This window comes from Anser brachyrhynchus, assembly GCF_964034855.1.
Source record: "Anser brachyrhynchus genome assembly, chromosome: 8".
NCBI lineage: Eukaryota > Metazoa > Chordata > Aves > Anseriformes > Anatidae > Anser > Anser brachyrhynchus.
Window position 1 is genome coordinate 11,875,514 of NC_137702.1, and position 17,817 is coordinate 11,893,330.

The 17,817-nt window shown below is 39.3% G+C and overlaps 1 protein-coding gene across 9 annotated transcripts in view; it reads left to right on the forward strand.

The window, feature by feature from the left end:
* Window positions 1–762: 762 nt before the first annotated feature.
* Window positions 763–17,817, forward strand: part of ST6GALNAC3 (ST6 N-acetylgalactosaminide alpha-2,6-sialyltransferase 3) — a 238,284-nt gene continuing 221,229 nt past the window's right edge. For 2 of the 9 annotated variants that reach the window (XM_080601522.1, XM_080601523.1), the window contains exon 1: window positions 804–2,376. In XM_080601522.1, the coding sequence (XP_080457648.1) occupies window positions 2,353–2,376 (24 nt within the window). In that variant the 5' untranslated portion in view covers window positions 804–2,352. Of the gene's footprint in view, window positions 2,377–17,817 lie in introns of all 9 variants that reach the window. The other 7 variants (XM_080601518.1, XM_080601526.1, XM_080601520.1 and 4 more) reach the window with 6 other exon arrangements.

Below are 17,817 nucleotides of genomic sequence, written 5' to 3' on the forward strand. Positions count from 1 at the left end.
AACAACCAGTACCCCCAGTCACAGAATTGGCATGGTAAAAATTGTCCCTCATCTGTGCTTTTAGATAATCATTAAGTTGACATTTAAGAGCACATATGACAAGAACATAGCAGCGCATTATTAGCCTTCCTAGGTTCTTGTCAGCAAAGGCTGCCCGTGAAGTATTCCTGCTCGCGTGTTTATCTGCCTGTCTCATCTATATTCCCTTGTAATCCAGCTCTACTGTTTCTGCAGGAGTTAGTTGTTTTACCGTGCTGTATAACTGCAGTATTTCAATCACGTAGCAGAGAGGAGATAAACTAATGGGATTTGATATTCTTTCAGTAAGGTGTTGCTGAAACTGGAAGAGTACAGCAAAATGGCAGTGGGCAACTGTTGGTAGCTATATAAATGAGAGGTCAGGATTACAGCACTGTAGCTGTAATGGTTGCCTCCTTAGTGTACATAAATATAATTAATTCTCACAACTTTGCCCTGTGATGAAGGCAGGTTAAATGATGGTGCAAACACTGCTGAGAAAGAGAGATGGCACTGTAGTCTTCTAGCTGTGAGTAGTGCCCGTAAGGACCAACTGTGTGTGTTGAAGATGGGGGGAAAAAACAACCTTTAATTACAATCTTTTCCTTTGTGTTTATCTATTTCAGCTGAGAGCAGTGCCTTCTAACTGAACCAAGATAATTTCAGAATGGAATGAAACCGGCATGGACTCAAGTGAATACCTAAAAGGTGGGTTGGGGTTCCTACACCATAGAAACATATTAGAAAAAAAATGCTCTGTTTCTGCCCACTGTTAATCTCCCCAAACATCCTTTATCTGCATCAGAAGAGCTTTCTGTTGTAGTATGGTGTGGACTGTGATTATCTATTGAAAGAAAAATCTACAGAACACTAAAGTTGGAATCTAAAATCAATGCATCAAGTGTATTGATCTGACTATTTCTTGTCCTCCATGATGGTTTGTGCTGGCAATTATAATAAAAATTTAGCTTTTCCAAACCAATTAATGTCATAATTGTGCTATAAAAACAATTAATTAAGCTTCCCCAGAAAAAACACATCCGTGTCTTTTGCCTCCTACATCTTTCCCTTTTGCAATCAAAGTATTCAGCCCTGCAGACCTGGGAAACAGTTTGCATGAAAGATGTGAGAAATTCTCTTACGTGAAAGGTTACAACAGGTTGGGAGGGCGAAAAAAATTCTTCGGTAATTTCCCACTCATATTTTCACTATCTAATGGACCAAAATAAGCTAAGCTGGGGGTTAGTTTGGTGTATGGCTCACTCCACAGCATTTTCCTCTGGTTGGCTTTGTGATTAAGAGCAGCATTCAGGACTATAAATGCAGACCCAGTTGTGCCAGCTCTGACCAGTACCTGTCCCTTCCTGCCTGTGGCAGGAACTGCTTAGGGTTGTTTTATCTGTCCTCACTGTCTCATTTATTAGGGACATTTCTTCCTTTGTGGATGAAGTCCCTCAGACATCCTGTTATCTTTCCAGAGTGGCATGTAAGGGAGTGAGTTGGCCTTGCTATGTACAACAAAGTTTTCTTTGTTAAACTGGGGCAATTTCTGGGCTTGAATTTGAATTTGGAGTTCCTCACAGTATCTGTAGGAAAGTGGTAAGCTAATGGCATTGTCAATAAAGTTTGGTTACCTAGATTAGATTCCAGTTGTCCATCTTGGTTTTCTACCATCTACTTTAAAATTAAATTCAAGGTGAAATGAGATACTGAGTAGAGTCCCAGCAGTCACTGCAGTAAATGGGGATGGATCTTTTTTATGCAAGTCTAACATGATGGAAAGAAGAAACCAAGTACCTAGAGCAAGAGCCAGGGAAGGAAAAGAGGTCCTTCATTTGAGGAAGTGACACAAATGAGCCCTTTGTGCCCCAATTCTCAGATTAACTCTAAGCAGAAGTGGGAAGATGATAGATTACACAGAATTAAGACACAGTGCCATAAAAATAGTTAGGTGTCTGAATCTGGTTGTAGTAACTGAGTTATATGCCTAAATACCTGTGAAAACCTGTTCCTTGAGAAGCTTAAATGTGTACAGGTGTTGTAGAATTGTAAACCTTCCATAGTTACTAAAGAAGTAAATGGGTAGAAGGTGCCAAACATTGGCTTTGGCAAGACAGCTGCAGAACAGAAGCTCTGGCCAAGCCAGTCACAGCTGCCTTCTGAGTATCTATCAAAGATGGGTAGAGTTTCTTTACCGCTTGATGAGCTCGTTGACCACCATGGCCAATATTGCTTTAGCCCAGGTGAAAGAACTGCTTTTTAAATGGGATAGCTTTTCATTCAGGGCTTGCATTAAGAAGAGAGTTGAGAGCTTGTAAATCAGGGGAAGCGTGGATGATGTACTATGTGCTTATCAAGGTTAGTTGATAAATGGAGCTGTATGGATGAGCTGTTATTAGTAGTGGTTCTGTTCTGAAAACATCGTGTGTGTAGTGCTGACTTTTTAATGCTGCCACATTTCAGAGTGTCCTTGCTTGAATGAACTTTGCTCTCTATGAAGCAGGTGTAACTCTTTATGATACCTCATTTCAGGGTAGTGAATGCATGATGTGTTTATTTCTTTTTTCAGAACTACTTTGTTCTTTGTTCCAGGTATAAATCATTCATTCATTTTAAATTAGTCAACTGATGTGGACTTTGAAGTGTTATGAGGATTAGTTTAAACATTTGTGTAGCGCATGCTTTAAAGATGAATATAAGATACTGTATAAGTGTCAAGATTCAAACATGGGCTGGGCAGAAAGTGCTGCTGACTGAATTTTCAGAGGCAATATGTTAGATAACCCTGAGTCTGTTATGTAAAGGTAACATGAAAGCCATGGAAAACTTTCGCAAAGCATGAACAATTGAGAAAACTTGTGAATGACTTTGCAGAAAATAATATGCCTTTGTTTGGTTGATGAATACTCAAAAACACTTAGGGCTTGATATAGACTAGTACACTTCGAGAATACTTAAGGTTTTGTGATATCATGGAAGCAGCATTTGAAGCACATCATTTAGCCTGGGACTGTTTCTTGTATTACTGTTGATGCCAGGAATAATTCACATTTAATCTTTATTATTGCTTTTAATTTTGAACAGTGTGTGCAAAACAATAGAAGAAACAAACAAAACCTTTGTTATGTGCGTTGCAACACAAAAGACAAGCAAATAGAGATGGGTAGGCCTTAAATGAAACGTTATATTTTTTTCTTTTAAACAAATACTGTTCTGTAGAACTCTATTGCTCAGTTATGAATGGGTTAAGGTGTTCTGCTAAACGCATTGCCAAGGATCCAAAAAAAAAATCACGGTTTAATTCAAGTATCCTTTGGAAAGGAATGCACGTATGTAGATTCTGGTGTTGGGTTCTATGCAGCAGATATAAAAGCTATGCTGCAAATTTTCCATCGCTAATAAATAATTCTAATAGAAACTTAGTATAGGTGCATAAGGCTTGAAGTGTTTCTAGTTTTTCTCTTTAAACAATGACTGTTTGCAAGCCTGCCTGGAGAGCAGTATTAATTACTCTTTTGCAAAAGGGGCAATAAACATTTAAAACTTTTTTCTTCTATTTGCTTCGTACACAGATGCATTTCAGAAGCTTAGAAACTTTGTGTGAAATTCTGTCTTCTAGATTGAAGGCTTTTTTTTTATCCCCAAGTACTAAGAATATTTCAGATTAAACTGAAATGAGGTTATTTGTGTTCACCAAGCAAACTGCAAAATCAATTATTTGTGTGGCTCTGGTGTTAATGTGTATCATCTGCTCTTGTATTCTCAGGAAGACAGTACTCCTCTCTGAGGTGCCAGCACTTTTTCAAATAGCTAAAGTGACAGCTTATATCAATTTGTTTCTGTGATTTACTATTTCAGCATAAAAACAGAAGCAAATCTATTTTTTTATCTGTTTCAGCAAAAAGCTTTGCTTCACATAGCTGTATTTTACTACACTTCATCTGACATAGAATAATCCTTGTAACACGTTCTGAGGAGGCTGCTGTAAAGATCTTTTAAAAGAAAGGAAAAATATGTCCTCAAAGGGACTGGCACTTCTGAAGAGAATGAAAGGCCAATGAATAGTTGGTTAGGATTTCTGCCTCCTTTTTGGTCTACCTTTCCTGAGAGATTTTACAAACTCATTTTGTTAGAATATAGTTATCAGCACTGTGAAACACAGAATACCCGTAGCTTGTTAAAAATGTGGTGGTGTAGTGCAAAAGCTGTCAATAACAAGGCATAGTTTCCATTTTGCAAGACTTCTTAAATCATGAAATGGAGTGAAAACTTAAATTTTTGATTCAATGGAGGCCTAGGCATGATTTAAACGCTAATTTGGCTGATTAGCCAGGGAAACAGATGTATCATGTGAGAGCATGCTGGATGCAGGGAACTTGTAACTGAGAAAAGAATATTGCTGCATGAAAACATCTAGAGATGGCCATTGCTGTGCAGAAAGCATTGTATTTGCCAACCAAGCCAGGTATCAAAATAAGAACTACATATAGCATGTATGTATTTGTAGGCTAATCTTTGATTTTTATGATATGATGGATATTTTTGGATCTGTAGAGATCAGGGGCTTGGACTCCCCCTTAGTTTCGCTGTTAAGGTTCCAGTTTGAAGTTGCCAGTAGAAACAAATGATCTCGCGTGCTGTGCTCTGTGTCTGGCAGGGAGGTGTACCCTTTATGAGGCTTTGGCAAGGGGCATCTGCAAAAGGTGGTCGGTGTTAGAAGTCCATTTTATGTACTGCCAAGCAACTCATTCAGAAACTGATTGAAACAGGCTGCTCCATGGCCTGAAGCAATGACAGCAGAGCACTGTTGTGGGGGAACACTGCAATTATTTGTTTTTCCAGGGTCTTGCCTGCATTGATAGCCTTAGTATTTGAGTGTTTCCCAAACATTAAGTGACTTGTATGCAGCACACATTGCTTTGCCAGCTGGAGCGAACAATAAAAGCTTCTACTGGAAGCGCTTGGAGGAGAAGAGCGCTGTCCAGGCTTTCCTGATGCACGTGGGTGACCTTTACACACATGTGAAATGTGAAGGGGAGCAGAGTGGGAGGCACTGATCTCTTGTCTCTGCTGACCAGTGACAGGACTAGAGGAAATGGCATAAAGCTTTGCTATGGCTTTTTTGTTTTGTTTTGTCAGGCTAGGTGTTAGGAAAAGGCTCTTCCACGGAAGGGTGGTCAGGCACTGGAACAGGCTCCCTGGGGAAGTGGTCATGGCACCGAGCCTGCCACAGTTCAAGAAGTGTTTGATCAGCACTCTCAGACATATGGTCTGGTTTTTGGGTGGTCCTGTGCAGAGCCAGGAGTTGGACTTGATCCTTGTGGGTCCCTTCCAACTCAGGATAGTACATGATTCTGTTTTATCTTAGCTTTTCCGTGTAAAGCATGTTATCTTTAAAGTTTTGTAGAAATATGTAACCACCTTAATATCTCACAAAGCAGCATAATAGATTTGAAGAGGGACTGAATTTTGATTTCTTCTGTTCATTTGCTTATTCCAATGCAATTCATTGCTGTTTACTTTCCAGCAGTGTTTTGCATGATGACCAGTGAACATCACTGCCACTAAACTGCTGCATGAGCTTTATCTATCTGTATTCCTATTAATGTTTAGGTGATGTTGAACTAGTTATCCCAGTATTTAGCCATATGAGTTTGTAGACTCACTTATGCAAATATTTATGCCCTGGTACATGTCAAACAAATAATGTGTTAAGATTTGTATAGTGAAGATCCTTGGAAGGTAAATATATGTTACAGAAGAGATGTTGTTTAATGGCAAGACTGAGAAAGTAGTTAGGATGATTTATTGTGAAATCCTAAGCTGCCTGGGGAAAAGGAAACTGATGAATAGTGACACCTAGGAGCCAGCATTGCTTTGGTTTGAAACTGAGAGACTTTAGTGTTAAAGAGAATGCTGCTAAGCTATGGGTGTACACCCATGTGGAATACAATGCAGCTGTTTGTAATCCTGGATATGAAGTACTCTATAAATTGCTTTAGTGATGAATGGCCTTAAGTCAAAAAAGAAAGTATGAAGGTAAATGTCAAATCAAGCTGGCAGTATCTTGTATAGACTAGCATTGGAACAGGCTGCCCAGGTCAGTGGTGGAATCCCCATCACTTGATTAGAGGAATACAAGTTCTATAAAGGTGGAGGCAGACGTCCTTCCTGTTGTGGTTTAACCCGGCTGGCAGCTAAACACCACACAGCCGTTCGCTCACCCTTCCCCCTCCCTCTCTGGGATGGGGGAGAGAAACGGGAAAGTGAAGCCGGTGAGTTGAGATAAAGACAGTTTATTAAGACAGGAATATAATAATAACAATAATAATAATAATAATAGTGATAATGATAACAGTATTAATAATAATAATGTGTAAGAAAACAAGTGATGCACAATGCAATTGCTCACCACCCGCTGACCGATGCCCAGCCTATCCCCGAGCAGCCGGCCCCCCACTCCGGCCAGCCACCCCTATATATTGTTTAGCATGACGTCAGATGGTATGGAATACTCCTTTGGCCAGTTTGGGTCAGCTGTCCTGGGTCTGTCCCCTCCCAGCTCCTGCTGCACCCCCAGCCTGCTCGCTGGCAGGACAGAGCGAGAAGCCGAAAAGTCCTTGGCCTGGTGTAAACACTGCTCTGCAACAATTAAAACATCAGCATGTTATCAGCGCTCTTCTCATCCTAATCCAAAACATAGCACCCTACCAGCTACTATGAGGAAAAATTAACTCTGTCCTAACTGGAACCCGGACACTTCCAAAGAAAAAACCTCTTAGGGAAGGGTGTGATAGAATGTGAGTGGTAAATTGAGGGGAGAAAGAATTCTGGAAGTAATTCAATAATTAAATATATAAGCATATGTTACTATTTATTCTTTTCCTGTAGGGAGTATGCTGTAAACGGTTATCCAGCATGGCTCACAAAGGTGTGTTTTCTTTTTTCTTGTTGGCTCTCTACTTCTTCCTCCCTAGATTGCAAGGGTCACTTGTGCTGGACGGGAACTGAGAGCTTCAGAGCAATTGCCTGGAGGTTGTCTTTGGCAAGTGATGATAAGACACAGCTCACAAATCCAAAAACACTCATCAAAAGTCTGTTTCCGATCTGTTCCTTGAAAGGGCAGGAATCACCAACTAATTTCAAGTTTCCCTCAGCAGAGTGTGTGAAGGAAGTCAGCGGGGGAAACAGACACAGAATTCCTCTCAAAGCTTTCTGGGGAAGATGACAAAAAGATAAATAATTTCTAAGAACAACAATTCCAGGGAAGTAATGAACTGTTTTCCAAGGGGTTATCTATGCGTACATTATGACTTGCTGTCACATCAGGAATGAGGGTGATAGTGGGGACAGGGCTCTGGGTCCATGTTCGGTGTGTTACTGATACTTGGTCTGTGACATCTGATAGCTGTCTGTGCTGTATTTTATCTCCTCTTGAGACTGATTTCTAAGTAAGACAAGACAAACCTGGGTGATCCTGCTCATCTTGGTGTGGCCCAGTTTTTCCTTTGTGGTCTAGCTATATACCATAACCCGGTCTGTACTGTTAAACTCTGTAATTCTTTTTAAATGGGTTGGGCCACAGGTAATGTAGGAATGCACATGCAATGTCTGACTTAATTATCGTCATTCTCTAGTTTTGTGTAATGGTTTCTAAATATGTTATATATAACGTTTGGATAAATCAGGTGGAGTTCACATGTGTGTTTTTGGAATGCTGCATTTGAGGCTAGGTTGGAAAGGAGAGCAGCGAGGTTACAAAGGGCAAGTTAGAAAGCTCTGACTCAGAAAAGTAATTCAATCTTCTCACCTGGGGAGCCTCGGTTAAGTACCAGCTATGAATTGGACTGTTGTCATTCTGAACGGTATTTAAATCTGCAGTGAGCTGTTATACCCAACCAAATACCATGAAGGGGAAGAGAGGTCAGTGTATTTGCATGGGTGCCTCTTAAATTTGTTCGCTTTAGAACTGTAGTTTCTCCAAATACTGCCACATGCATGCTCCTAAGAAAAAGTCTTTAGTGGGAATTGGAGGGTAGGATGCTAACAAGCTTATTCTCCAATGTCATTTTATGTTTCATTGCACTTTGCTGAATTTTTGACAAAATATACTTTTTCCATGGCAGTGGTTTGCCTTTGAATCCAAAGGAGGAATTTCTGTAGTTACTGGCTACATGAATTTGGGTTAGAGCACTCTGTCTAAAAGCACAGCACAACCCAGTCACAGTCTTCCTTGGAAATTATTAATTTGTTTCATTAACTGTTTAATTGCAAGTATTGTTTTCATGCTCTGCTATTGCTAGAGTGCTAGCTGACTACACATTCTGTGATACTTTTAGTGAGGTCTCTTCTCTCATGCTTTCCAATGCAAAATCTGTTTAGTATTTTACTTAATCAGCTACCTAAGCCATTAAAGTCTGTCAGACATACTGTAAAATGATTTTGAAAGCCAATGTGATGAAAAAGACATGCCAGAAAATAAGCTAGTAATGTACTAAGTGTTTTTAAACATATTGATGTACATGAATGCATGCACACATGTACCCACACTGGTGGTTAACTGTTATAAATCACTTATAAGTAAGCTCAACTCTTTTGGAATTTGCTCCAGTTTTGGATTTCACTGTCCGTAGAGCAATATCTGATGTGAAATTTGCCAATTCATGGTGGAGAAATGAACCCTTCCAGCTTGTCAATACATGCATATTTAGAATTACACAATCATAAATGGCAAATTTCAAGGCCTTTCTCATTAAGAAAAGGGAACAGAAGGTTTATATCTTTTTTTCCCCTTAGTTCTCTTATTGTCTGCAGAATAACACTGGTCGTGGTGTTGTGTAAATGCAGGTGTCGGGCTTACAGAGCAATGTTTAATGTACCTGCCACGTGCTGTGTTGCACCACGTAGCCATAGGAACCTGTTCAGTCGATGGTCAGGAGTCCCTGCACTGTGCCCCCAAGTAGTGCAAAAACCTATTACAGTGCCATTTTTTATTTTCCAGTTATTTTTCTGGTCCTTTTCAGCTGACAGAGAGTATTTTAACTGTGAGCATTATGGTTTGTTTCTTGTTTTCTTGAAATTTATACACCAGAACTTTCTTCTGTGTGATGTTGAGTCTTTGTGCAGATGAACATCTTGGTTGTATTGCTATGATCCTACTGTTAGCTTAATAGTAAAATGTGCTCTGCTTATTTTCAAAAGCAAACACGGAGATACCAATATTATCTGACAGTGTTGGCTGATATTCTCAGTTCTAGTAGATTTAAGTGAAATTTAGGCCAGCATAATTTTTCTTTGTAATTTGCATTGTCCCTGTGGTTTAACTATCATGCCAGCATTTATCTCGGATGGGTGACTGCTTCCTTCTCTTGCATAATGCTGATAAAGTCTTTGTAGTTATTATATCATATTCCCTGACATCTTCATGCCTATTTTCCATCCAATTTTCTGTCTGTCTATGAAGGTCATATCTTGGCCGTTATCTGTGCATTAAATGTATTTTGCTGGCTTGCACTGTGCATTTCTCTTACATACAGAACGCCATCTATTGAATTATTGTGAAACTCCTTTATACATCCTTCCTATCTGTCGCTCAGATGTCCCTGTACTCAGGACACTTTCCATTATTGTGGTTCTCTCCACAACTCCCATGAGTGCTACTTTGCATGTAGGTTTACCTCCTCTACTTTGTATTTGCTCTTCTTCATTGCATTTTGCCCTGTTGTATTTTTGTCTTCACTTTTTTTTACAGTTTGTCATATTTGATGAGTTCAATATCTGCTCTATTTATGCTATTTATTTGGAATGTGAGCTTTAAGCTTTGCATATTTCTTGATTAAACTTTTGTGGTCACTCTAAGGATTCATGACATCTTAAGCAAACCTAAATAGCCACTGCCCCTTCCTCACAGCCTTTACTCTGTGTTCCACCTTCCCCTTACACATGCACACGTGCACTTTTTCCCTCACTAGGCATATTGTTCATGCAACTAGGTGCAAGCTCCTAGGGTTGATTTAGTGAAAATTTAATCCAGCAGAACAAAGGATTTGAGATTAACTCAAGCTGTAGCAGAGTTGCGGTTTGACTGTCCCTATACAAAAAGGTAATGAAGTTGGTTCATCTTGTATGTACGGGTAGGCAGTTCTGTGCAGTTTGCCACTGTACTGTCTCTGTGAATGGAGAGAGCTATTTCCTGTAAATACAACTTCGGATTGAAAGCAAATTTTTCTTTTTTCCCTAAGATGGATTGTTCTGTCCTGTTCAAGTGTGCTGAACATGAAATGTGGTGCAACTGCTCTTTTTCGCACCTTCTCTGTCTGCAGTTCTGTGCCCTTTACATGGACCTCTAAGGGCTTTCTAGCATCTCTTTGGTGTTCACAGGCCTGGATCAGGACTCTAATCGATACCTACTGCTCTCTGTGTGAAGTGGCAGCTCTTCAGGGGTCATCTTATCCCAGGGTGTGCTTAGATCCCAGAGCAGGCCACGACTGCTTAATGATGTTGCAGATGAAAAGGATGAGCAGCGTGGTGTTTCTCTTTCACCATTTGTCTTTGCAGTTCTTGGTGTAATGACAAGTAGGGATGACTTGGATCAATAGGAGGCTTTCCCTGGTGCTCTTTACTTTTTTAAAATTTCCTTTGTGTTTTTTTTTTTTAAAGTAAATGGTTTGGTTTATAACTAATTGTTGGTAGCAGTATGTGCAAGAAACAGGAAAGAAGGATCCTGTTATGCCTGGGTATGAAGGATAATCCCAAAGAAGAACATTGCATGGAATGGAGTGTCTGAGGCTAAAGCAGAATAATCTCTTAATGAGGGTATTTGCTGTGGAAGGAAAGTGGCTCTCCTGGAGATAATCTAACTAAGAGGTTTTTGTAGTAACCAATACTGTCTACTTTAGACTTGGTAGAAGAACTGGTCCTTATACAAAGCATATTGCAGGACTGTGAAAGTACTTGCCACCTTTGCTTGAATTGCTTCAGGTGCTGTGCAGGTTTGCACCGTAAGCAGACTGCTTTTCAGCCATGCCGAGAATAATCTGTTTGGGATAGAAGAGGGATAAATAACTTCTTATTATGACAGAATTATGTTCTAGCAATACTAACAAAAAAATTCATTATTCCTATGTCACTTACCTCACTACAAATGGCATGCACTTGTGAAATGGATGACCACCTGATGCAGCTTATTTTTTCTTGCAGTTTGTAGATCTGAAACTTGTCTGTGCTTTTGGACTCTAATGTTCCAGTACAACCACAGTAGCCTTAAACAAGAGCTGAAAGAGCCGATATGAACCTGAGCTCCAGTAGGTCTTGTGTACTGGATGTGATGAAATCATAATTGGCTACTAATTATAATGTCCTGTGTTCCTAAATGCTTTGTGAACAAATCCTGACTTCTGTGAGAAGTCGCTTCACTTTACAGGGTGTGCTTAGCAGCTTGTTCTCCTGAGCCGTACTTGGTGTTTGCTCTGTTGGTGTATCAGATAGCATTTACGTGCTTTTCAGCCTCAGATAGGAAGCTTTCTGACTAATCCTGAAATGGATGAATTTACACGCTTCCTGTAAACAGCTTTATGTTTTGTTTGAGAATATTTTCCAGAGATTCTCACACATTATTGAAAATTCTTGCATGATTTTAGAAGCAAACTGCAAATATGTGCTAAACAGTTGAGCAAATACCTCCTGGAAAATGAAAATAATGAATGCAGGAAAGATTTCAAGCTTTAAATCTACGTCTGTGTTGTGATGAGATCTGGGTGTTAACAACCTTCCCTTTCATTCTGCTCTCTCTCAGGCTTGCAAAGTCCTGAGCTAGTTTTGTTTTGCCTCTTGAAAGTTGCTTCACTTTTTTGGTGAACTTTAGCATGCAGACAGTGAAGCAGAAATATTGTTTTGTAGATTATTTCAGCTGGAAAGCAAGTAATAATTCCTTTTGAGGCTCCATCTCCCCTTGCTTTAACAAAATTACTATTTTCATCACTTATTCACTTCACTATGTTAGTGCAATGCTACCTGGGCAATCTCCAATGCTATTCTAGCTTGCCTGAGGTCAGTTATCCTCGCTGCTGGTTTGGGGAGAAAAGCATGGGGGAAAGGGAGCAGAAGAGGCAGGAGGGGTCCTGCATCTCTGTGTCTCTGCAGCAGTTCTCAATGAGACACAAAATAGCATGATGCAATTCTAAAGGCTTTGTTCAAAGCAAAGGAGGGAGAACATCTGAAATGCATTCAAAGCTGAATTCTCGTGCCCCTTAAGTGAACTTGGTGTAACGGTATTTCTTTTTACTGTGTGTAAGGAAAGCTTCAAGCAATGCAAATGATGGCCACCTTCTGAAACCCAGCTAGAAAGAAACTGGGCACACAGTAGAAATGTAAACGTCACAGAAATCTCAAGTGGGTTTAAGATACTGCTTTGAAAATTCTTGGATAAGCTGTTTGGGCTTACTCTTTGAAGGCTATGTTAAAGAAAATGAATTTCACTGGAGAAAAACAGTTGCTACTTCTATTTGTAAAAACAGAATTAGACACAAATCTGTCAGCTCTTTATCTGCAGACCTAACCTAATGTCAATCTATTTAACTGGGATGTCAGTCAGTGGCCTGGTGCCTTTACCAAAGAGTACAAGGTAGACTAAATGTTAATTTTCAAAGCTAATTGTCCAAGAATGCAAATGATATGACAGAACTGACCAAAAAAGCTGTCCTTCTGAACCACTTGCCCTTCAGTTGTTCATGACCTCATCTTAAAGTCCTGCCTGTATTTTCCTTCTCATGGAAAAACCTCCAAGGGTTATGATTTTTGTCAAGGAGGACAAATACAGTCCTGGGCAAAGGCCGGTGGATCTGGCACTGTACTTGGCCAATTATCCTGTAACATTGACTTTCTGGAATGTCACTTCATTTGATAGGGTTAGCCTAATATAATCAAATCTCCATCTCTCTCTTCAGCTCCAAAGTTACATGCCTGTGCTTTAGGAGTTTTCTGTTTAAATCATGACTATTTATGCTCAACTTATTCCCTCCTTGCTGTACATACAATATCACTTTCACTTTTGTTGCAAGAGAATCGGGGTGTTATGTGATCTCCAAACATTAATGGAAAAACTATCAATAACAGGAACAGACAGAAAAATGATACGCTGATGATAATCTTGAAAAATACAAGGACGGGAAAGCTCTCTAATTGCTTTGCACATTAATGCTAAAAATCTGCGTTATGAACCCTTTAATATATCTCGCTTAGACGTTCTCAAATGGTTTTGGCTCCAAGTTCCAATTTCTTTGCTATTGAAAAGTAGGCTGTGATTACAGGGCAGTGTTAGTACGTATGTACTGAAATTGCTGAGCATATTTCTACAGGTGTCTTTAAATTGTAATGAGAGAGGTTAATATTCAGTGTAATATTAGGCATTTGAATAGTGGGAGGGATGAGAATTATCAAGGTTGTAGATGATTGTGATTGAAGATGTGGTAAATTTCTCATGGAGCCATACAATTTACTTCCAGTGAAAATTTTGCACGTTAAATTATCCTTGCTGAAACTGGTATTTTACACCAAAGACTGGTGAATCAATAAAGTCTCTCAGTGGCTTCAGAATGATGAATGGTAGGATTAAATTGCTTTCAAAATTAGCGTTTAAAAGTAGGCCACCCTATCTTTGTGTTTAATCACTATAATGGATGTGTGCATCTTCCATTTTCAGTCTGGAAAACTGTTAACAAAGGAGCTAATGCTCTCTTGAAAATTCTAAAATGACTTAAATCATCAGGATCATCAGAAGTCGTAAATCACCCAAATTAACAAAGATACCATTTTTACAATGGTACAGGGACCATTGTGTGGACTTTATATGGACCACTGAATGGGCTTACTCTAAAACTCCTTGTTCATTAAGATATTGGGATTCTTAAACACTTTAACACTTTCTTTTTAAAAGTTAGCATAAAAATGGAATACATTCTTTCTGTAGCTTTTCTTTTGAGAAAGTCATCTCAATATATCCTTAAGTCGCATCATAGTAAACGGTGGTGTTCATGGACCCAACAAGTGGTATTAATTGGGTTAGGGTTTGTCACAGGACAGCATCTTGCTATTTTTGCTGTTACCTGGAAGTAACCACTTCCACATGAGCTGCTCGTATGTGTCACATATAGCCTTGCAAGTCAGAAAACTTTATGGGCATCCCCACTGAATGTCACTGTAATGGCGGGAGATGGAATCTGTCTGATTTCTGGATATAATCATTTAAAAAAAACAACAAAAACACATTAAATAACAAACCTAAGCATTCAGAAGTTTAAAGTGCTGAGCTGATTATCTCTGCAGTCTTGACTTAGTCAAATTTTGTACTAAGCATCATACATACATTTAAGTCAAATGATCACAACCTGTTTTCAGTTCTAATGCTACCAACCTGCTTATGGGCATAGGTTGGCCAGATGCAGGTAGAGAGCAGCTATTTAATTGTTAGCTCCTCCTTGTCTAAATGTGGCCACCCTCTGCCATATGTTGCTTCATGACAATGAAAGGGTTGTCCTGTAGACAGGATGCCTAATTTCCTAATTAGATTCTCTAATTGGACACTCTTATTCAGTGTAATATCCACATTAGACAGCATATACATATTGCTGTTGTGTAGGAAAGAAGTTGAGTCAGGAAAAAAAATCAATGTCCATTTATGTTGGTGTCTGATACAGGGCGCCTGGGATTTTTTTCCCAAAATGTTAGCATTATGTGCTGATAAATCTGCTCAGAATAGAACTCCCATTACCTTCAATTGCAGCTGCAAGCACCCAGTGCATTTGTGAGTAAGACCTTAAGGTTTCAAACTGGGAACCCAGAAAAGGAGGGGCAAGCATACTAGTTCCTAGCTATTACTTCAGAAAGCACCGCAGAGGATTTGTTAGAGACAAGTACAGAATCCACCTCTTCACAGCTGCTTTCAATGATTTCTCATCAGAAAACTGATGCAGGCTTTCCTTATGACCTCTTTCTTATTCACTGTATAACTTTTAATTTTTCCAGTAAGTGAGGCAGTTATCTTGTAGGAAATAGTATTTCTGTGTGATGCTGATTCTCTCATCTTTTTCAAGTCCTTCTTTTGAACTATGAAAAGGAAGAAAAATGGGGGAAGAAAAAAACAGCTTCCTTTGGGGAAAGAATTGTGTGATCATATTAATTCTGGGGGACACACACACACAGGCTGAATTTAAGTTGCACATACGAACTGAATTCTTTTATTTCTTTATTCTTGCGTTTGATGGTACAGCTTTAATAGTGCTTTTAAAAGTATCATTTGTTTGTAATTGTTTTTGTTTGTAACCTTAAACCCTCAAAGTGAGGGTTGCTGATTATTCTAATAAAGGCAATATACAAAGATCTCTAACTCATTAGCCACCTTAAATCCCATTATAACTGCATCTTTTTATCTTTTAGCTCACTGTTACACAGCAGTGTAGAAAACTGTTAGAAGCAAGCTTGCTGGCAGTAATACACCGGTAACACTGTCTCTGTTAATTAAAAGGATTGTGTTAAATGTATTTTTATGAAAAGTCTGGTACAATAGCTACCGGATGTTACAGAAGACATAAAAGCTTTTGCCTTGAGAATGTATGTTTATAGTTTGAGATGGAATCTACAAGGTACAGCAGGGTTTTGCCACTGGCAGTTTTCATGGATGACAGTGGTTTTAATGAACAGGTAGACATTTTGTTCTCTTCCGATCCAGTAGAACAAACTCTGACCTTAGGATACAGCATGATGGCTAGTGCCTCTAAAGGCTTCAAGAATAGCATGAATTTAATAGGGGACTAGAGTATCATTTTGTTTGGATTCAGGGGAGGAAAGCTCATGATTGAATATCTGTAAGCAGCTTTTACTGCTTCTGTTTCTTGAGTTGTGGCTAAGAAAGATTTTGAATTTGTCAGGAATGAAATTTCATTGAGATAATCATGTTGGATTTCAGTATGATAATTTGATTGCTGTCATAACTCAGAAATCACTTATAGAATGAGGTTTAAAAATGGAAATATTTGGGTTCTAGTGAGTTTCTGACCTTCTCCGTAAATCTTTTCATATGACACCTATGTTAAGCAAGAAAATGTTGCTTAGTTTTCTTGTATATAAATCGTATTTCTGCACCCTATCTAAACATCGGAGCCGTAACTTCAAAACAAAACAAAAAAACCCACACAGAACTCCAAGCCAGACCACATATGCGAAATGCTTTTTTTTGTTCCTAAAATGACTGTCATTGTGTTACCGACCATTTATAGCATTCTGAAATAATCCTAATTCAACAAGGCCATGAGTTAAACACAGTGCTAGTTTACATCCTGCGCGTGCTTTGATAGAATTGGTGGAGGTGATAAACTGTTGCAGGGTTGGACCCATCCTTTATTACATCTGTCTATTTTCTGTTGAAAGTCTGTAACCATAGAGAGCTACAAAACCTAAGACTGAGATTAGAAAATATCCTCTTGATTGCTTTTGTCTTGCTGTTGTGCTGTTTTTAGAAATAGAAATTTCTTTCTATAGAGAGAAAATTCTGGCCTATGGCACAAATCTGGCTTCAGGATCTTATTTTTTTTTTTTTCTGGACCCAGGCCCTGAGCAGCCTCTGTCCTGCACTCTATTCTGGCTGTTATGCTGCCCTGTTTCTGAAGATGTGAGGCAGACGATCTGTTGTTCCTGGTGCCATGCAACTTTGCTCTGGCTTTCTGTGCATGGCGGAGCCTGTTGTGCAGTGGCTGCTGCTGTCTCCCCTTGGCCCCATTGCTGTCAGCCAGAGCGGGGGAAGACCTCCAGAAGTCCTCAGAGGATGCTGCTGCTGCTGGGCTTTCCACTGAACATACAATAATATTGTATGAGATGCTGGGTAGGCAAAGTGAGTGTCAGGGGCCCTTCCCCTGTTTTCCTACTATCCAGCCAGTGAAGTAGAGATGGGTTCCTGTTCTTCACAAGACCAACAACAAAAAAAAGGATTCTTAAGTTCCTGTCTCACCCCCAGAATTTATACATATGTGTATATATACATTTTTCAATTTTACTTTTCTTCCCTGGAGGATAGTTTCCCATTCAAACCCAAGATGGGGCTTTGGGATTCCCTGAGTTTTGTGATGCCATGATGCAAAGCAGGATGTCATTGAGCAAGGTGGCTCAGATCCGACTGTATTGGTGCCCTTCTTAGTATGTTACATTAGAGTGGTCAAAAGAAAACACTACTCTTCTTTGTCTTGAACCTAAATTCATTCATTCCTGCGTTTAAAAAAATAAATCTTTACTGATGTGTTTTCAAGTGCAGTGGAACATGAGATAAAGTGTCAGGAATGGATGGGGACAGAGTGTAGGGTTCCTTTTTTTTTTAAACATTTCTTCCTTTTCCCCTCAGCCCCCAAAAGAGAGGCAATTTGTCTAATAAAACTAGTATCTGCCTGGATCTTTGGAGGGAGCACGGCAGGGGAAGAGTCTTCATTTCTGCAGTTCAGGAGAAGGCATTCCCCTGAAATGCTGGATTTAAATTTTCTGTTCAAATTTTGGGCCTTCCGTACTGTAATTGAAGGAGTTGCTGGTTCTTCCCTAAGCTGCTTTTATGTGAACAGCTGTATTCTCAGAGATAAAATCTTCTTAGAGGGCAAATTCGCACGAGCCTATCTAAGTGTGAAATAGCTTTAATATTTTGTGATGTTAGAATTATATGTTATAAAAATACTGGGAGTGTAAGGCTTTGATAATATGAGCAAAGAATGTAAATCATTAACAGTGGAAAAACCAAATGTGTCCTTGGCTGAAGAACTTGCTAGA